Raw genomic sequence first — 5055 nt, forward strand, 5'->3', positions numbered from 1 at the left:
TTTTTTTGTAAATTTCTAAAATTTCATATTAATTTTCATGTTTAAATAGAATGTTAAGACTATAGGTATATGCACTGGTTATTTGTAGCTACACACATTCTTGTTAGTACAATATGTCTAAACAAAGTCAAACCAGTCAAAATAACTGCATGTATTTAGACCTAATGTCATGACCTAAAAACTGAAATCAAGTTGGCAATGAGGCACACATTCAAATCCAAAGCTACTATTAACCAAACTTAAATCAAACTAATAACAGAAAGTGTGAAGACAAAGCGAAGATGTATTTTCAAACAAAAAAGTTTCCCATGCCAAACACTATTTGTCTCTCTTTCTAAAAGATACACCACTCAAACAGCCTTTGGCTCAGTATGGGAATGGTATGCAGGCATCGGGCACATTCTACTCAGAGAATATAATGTTTTCTCCTGCAATATTTGTCCTCTGGGGCTTATCTACAGCCAGAGATAAGCAAACTCCAAACAAATGATTAATAAAATATTCATTGTCTTCTTTCCTAGGTGCTCAGATAAATGAATTCACATATGGTGCACTGAAGAAACACACTGAAACTATAAACTGTATTTGTTTTAACAAACATATATATACTGTATAACCTCACTACAAACATTGCTTTTTCTGTTAGACTGGTTGTTGTCATGCTACAAAGTCAGTGGGTTTCTATACAAAGTACAAAGACAGAGAGACACATTAAAGCCAACTTTAATGCCAAGCAAGAACTGATAACAATTAGTTCAACAGCTCTCAGTTTCTTCAAGGATGAAGAATACAATGTGTTCCTTTGTAAGGGTTTTTAAAGGTCAGCTGAATAACATTCATATTTTTGAGTTTTGTGAGAAGAACCAAACTCGAGTACAGTTTGACCTAGTATTGTATGTCGGAAGAAAAACAGGTCATGAACATTCATCCTGCAAAACTTAATTAATGGATATCTGAGTAATCCGTTAAATTAGCAAAAATATGAAGGTCAATAATATAATACAAAGCAAGCATTAGGTATTATTAGGGAGGTTATTGTGACATTGTCGGGGGGAACGGGCCCGATGACTATGAAAGTCATAATCATTGCATCACTAGCCTTGAAGTAAATCATCAGGGTTTACAAGAAATACCGATCAAATGAGTAAACTACTTTGGAAGATGTGCAATATGATTTACTGGAAGCTAAAACTAAAATTGTTCTGATACGAGTTCACATGACCATATTATGTGAATGGGATCCGTTGGGAAAAGACTGCACTATAGCTACTGTATATGAGCAGACTGCACTGAGTCAAGCCTAAACACAAGGTATTTTACTATGCTTATTTGTAATAGCCTATATTATCATGTTATGATTATTTTTCATATTATAGTTTCCAGTTTGTAGGTGCAGTCTATAAACAATTTCCTGTGAACGGGAACAATATATTTTGATCTATCTGTTTTAGAAAACTAGTCTTTAAATCCACCAGCAGATTTATAACTCCTAATCCATTTCAACATCAAAACAGCCTGTGTCATGGGGATTTTTCAGTGTTAAAGGCATGAATGGAGTTTCAGTTCAGCAGTTGCACAAATAGTCTTTTAAAGAATTGAGTGGGATGTTATCTAGGGTGTTTTGAGAAGCGACTGGTCTCGTACACTTCAACAGTTTCCATATTTCACACGTTGTTCACTAATCCGGGGATTTTCGAAAACCTAAATCTTCTTTTTTTTACCTGTGTTATAGGAGTGTCTAAAAGTCATTCATACCCATATTTGGACATGGTAGTTACCGGATGGGCGAGGTCACCTGGCTGCGTCAGAAAGCTATAGACTACCTGCTGTAGACCAGTTCCATCCTCAATTTGCGGCTGTTGAGACGGTGGAAGTAACTGTTGTGTTACATTTTAAAGACTTCGAAGGATTAAAACGCAGAGGGATTTTACAAGACCCTTAGCGTGTCGAATGGCGTGTGCAAGGATTGTACGATTGGGAGTTATCGTTTTTCTTTGTCAGGTAAGATTTTTTTTTTGATTGCCGCGTAAACATGCCGAACATTGACACGCAGTTTCGGAAAATTAAGTCTTCGATTTGTTATGCTTCTTTCTCATTTGTTTTGTTTTGTCAGTTATTGTCGTGTGGATATGCGGAGGCGTCGACATGCACACCTGGGTTTGAGTCGGAGTTAATCGTTTTTAAAGTGCACAGAGATCACCTTCACATGGGAAAAAGACTAGGAAGAGGTAACGTTAGGCTGTTTTCACAAATCTCATTAAAATGCTAAAGCAACTGAACGTTGTTAAAAATATTTGAAGTATTAAACTATTTCTAAACCAAGCAAAGTACACTAACTCAGCCGGTTTCAAAAACGCTAACGTTATAGGCTAGTTAATTTATGTGTTCTATGCTAACTTTTACGTTAAATCTGGTCTCACCTTCAGTTTGATGTCGTGGCTCGTGTTTCGCCTATGTTGTTGAATGTAGGACATTAACTGGACCTGATAAAATTCATATTTCAATTCGTAAAACACTCTCTGTGCTTTAACCCTTTGTTAGCTAACGTTACACGTTCTTTAATAGATATAAATTATTCCCTGGTTTCTGTTGCAGGTAAATTAAATTTAGACTTTCCTGGTGTGGCAAAGCACACCAGCGATCGAGGAAAACTGTTGTTTTCTATTTTATTTTAGGATGAACCCACAAATTTTAAATTAAACAAATTTTAGATCTCATATATGTCTGGATGTGAGGTCGGGAGTTAAATCAAAGTCTCTGAAAATCATGTTTAAGTGCTTACTGATTCATGGTATTTCAGAGACTTTGCAGGTGTTGTGACTAATTCAGATTATTTCATCCAGTGAGTTTCTGTGGGTGTGGGACCAGAAGATTAGGGCAGTCATTCTTGAGACGTGGGACAAAACCGGTCCAGCAAGGGTAACTGCTATTAGCTTTAAAAAATTAAAATATTTTCAATTTTAAGTGTCATGAGGGATTAATAATAGTATGTATTTAACACGATTATCACCTTCAATTTAATTTTCTCATTATTATACCAAATCTGTGTTTCTTAATGTCCTCTCACTACGTCTAAAACTGTGTGTCCACAGAGAAGGGTTCAATCATTCATATGCAATAAAATGGATAAAAATGTTTCAATTTTGCACCCTGTTTTGTCCCACTTCTCAAGAATGACTGATGGCCAACAAATTTAACACTTTCACTTTTTCTTTTCAATGTTTGAAATTTGCGTATTATCTGTATTTTACGGTTCTAACTAGGGGTGTGCGATATTGACAAATTATATCTCGATATTTTCTGGGATTTTATCGATAACGATAATTAGACGATATTCACACCCCTAGTTCTAACATTTCTATTTTAACATTTCTGTTTAATGCAATTGTTTTGCAAGTAGTGTCATGTCTTTTGTTTTTCCCCTTAGTCAGGTACTTTCCATAAGTCATGCCAGTTAAAAATTGTGTGTGATTTTACTTTTGAATTTTATCCCCTCATCTCACATGCTGCCATACTGATTTATCCTTTCATACTAGGCTAACTCTAAGTTTTAAAAACCTTTAAAAATTATTATTATTTTTTTTTTTTTTACCAGTAGTGGTTCCTTATTGCAATTGATCTGTAGTTTATTTCTGTACATCTTGAAGAGAGCATCCTTTCAGTGTCCCACTAATGGTGGCTAAAGGCTGATTGGTTTCAACACTTCCTTTCAGACCACTATTGGATGTCCGCACTGCTGTTGCAAAACCTCTGTATAACGGGATAGTGTTTGTTTAAATGAATTATGCTATGTAGTTTTGGTAAAAGGATTGACACAGTAAGCATTATTCTGAAGTTGAGAAATGTAGAACATAAAGCATGCCTGTTAGCTATACCTAGGGTTGGGTATCGTTTTTTTTTTTTTTTTTTTCGATACCGGTGCCAAATCGATACTTTTAAAACGGTTCCGGTGCCTAAACGATGCCTGAACCGATACTTATTAAATAAAAATTCTCCAAAAAATAATGGATTGGCCATTAGCATTATAAACACATGATGTCTGTTTCATTCATACTGGATGCCAGAGGGCGCCCTCGCACAGAAAATCCACATATCCAGTCACAGACTAGCGGAACTCGTGACCCTCCAGGAAAACCCTAATATGGACAAAGACATTGCTATTATAGCTGTAACGGAGTAAACGGAACATATAAACGTTTTGAATGATAAAACAGACAATAAACACTCGACTGCGACAATATAGTTTGTGTTATTCAAGCCATCTCTGGTATTTTAATAATAATTAAGCATATTTATAATCCATTGCTAATCAATGTATTCTTTTTAAAGTAGCCCATGAGTGGCGGCTCGTGGGTTTTAAAATAGAGAAGGCACACTAATTGTATTGGTCCAAGATCCCTGCCAATTATTATTTGCTTAACCACTTTAAAATGGCTTTTTGGTTGCTTTTAGTCAGAAAACGTAAAGAAAACGAAGAAAAACCAGGAGGCGCGGCCCGCGATCACGACAACAACACAAACATTACTTACATTCATTATTTCATTACTTTATAACTCTGTTCTCTCGAAATACTGGTGAGAAATACATATAAATATAAACAATAATCTCTACAGTGGCGGCTCGTGAGTTTTAAAATAGAGGAGGCACACTAATTGTATTGGTCTGGGATCCCTGCAGATTATTATTATTATATTATTTTCTTAACCACTTTAAAATGGCTTTTTGGTTGCTTTTAGTCAGAAAATGTAAAGAAAACAACATACATACAGCAAGATAATATAATTTCACTTACCTGGCCTAACACTTGAAGCAAACATCCATCCCTTCTTAAAAGTCTGTGTTAAAAGAGAGCTGCCTGTTGTGCCATTTAAGTAAGCTGACTGCTGTAGCCAATATCCAGCTTAGGCATGTTTTCCCTTTTTTTATTTTTTTTATTTGTATATATAAACTGTTTGAATGACAGCTTGGTAAATCTGTTGTCGATCAAATATTCAATATCGCTACTCATAAGTACTTGGTACATTATCAGCGCAGCGGCAGATGTTCAAACTAATA

The 5055-nt window shown here is 35.3% G+C and overlaps 1 protein-coding gene across 1 annotated transcript in view; it reads left to right on the plus strand.

The window, feature by feature from the left end:
* Positions 1 to 1778: 1778 nt before the first annotated feature.
* Positions 1779 to 5055, plus strand: part of LOC107685862 (cadherin-1-like) — a 13788-nt gene continuing 10511 nt past the window's right edge. Inside the window, exons 1-2 of the mRNA XM_016482597.1 lie at positions 1779 to 2001; positions 2114 to 2228. Coding sequence (XP_016338083.1) covers positions 1951 to 2001; positions 2114 to 2228 — 166 coding nt within the window. The 5' untranslated portion in view covers positions 1779 to 1950. The remainder of the gene's footprint in view (positions 2002 to 2113; positions 2229 to 5055) is intronic.

The sequence above is a fragment of the Sinocyclocheilus anshuiensis genome, unplaced genomic scaffold, assembly GCF_001515605.1.
Source record: "Sinocyclocheilus anshuiensis isolate Anshui unplaced genomic scaffold, SAMN03320099.WGS_v1.1 scaffold1018, whole genome shotgun sequence".
In the NCBI taxonomy this organism is placed as follows: Eukaryota; Metazoa; Chordata; class Actinopteri; order Cypriniformes; family Cyprinidae; genus Sinocyclocheilus; species Sinocyclocheilus anshuiensis.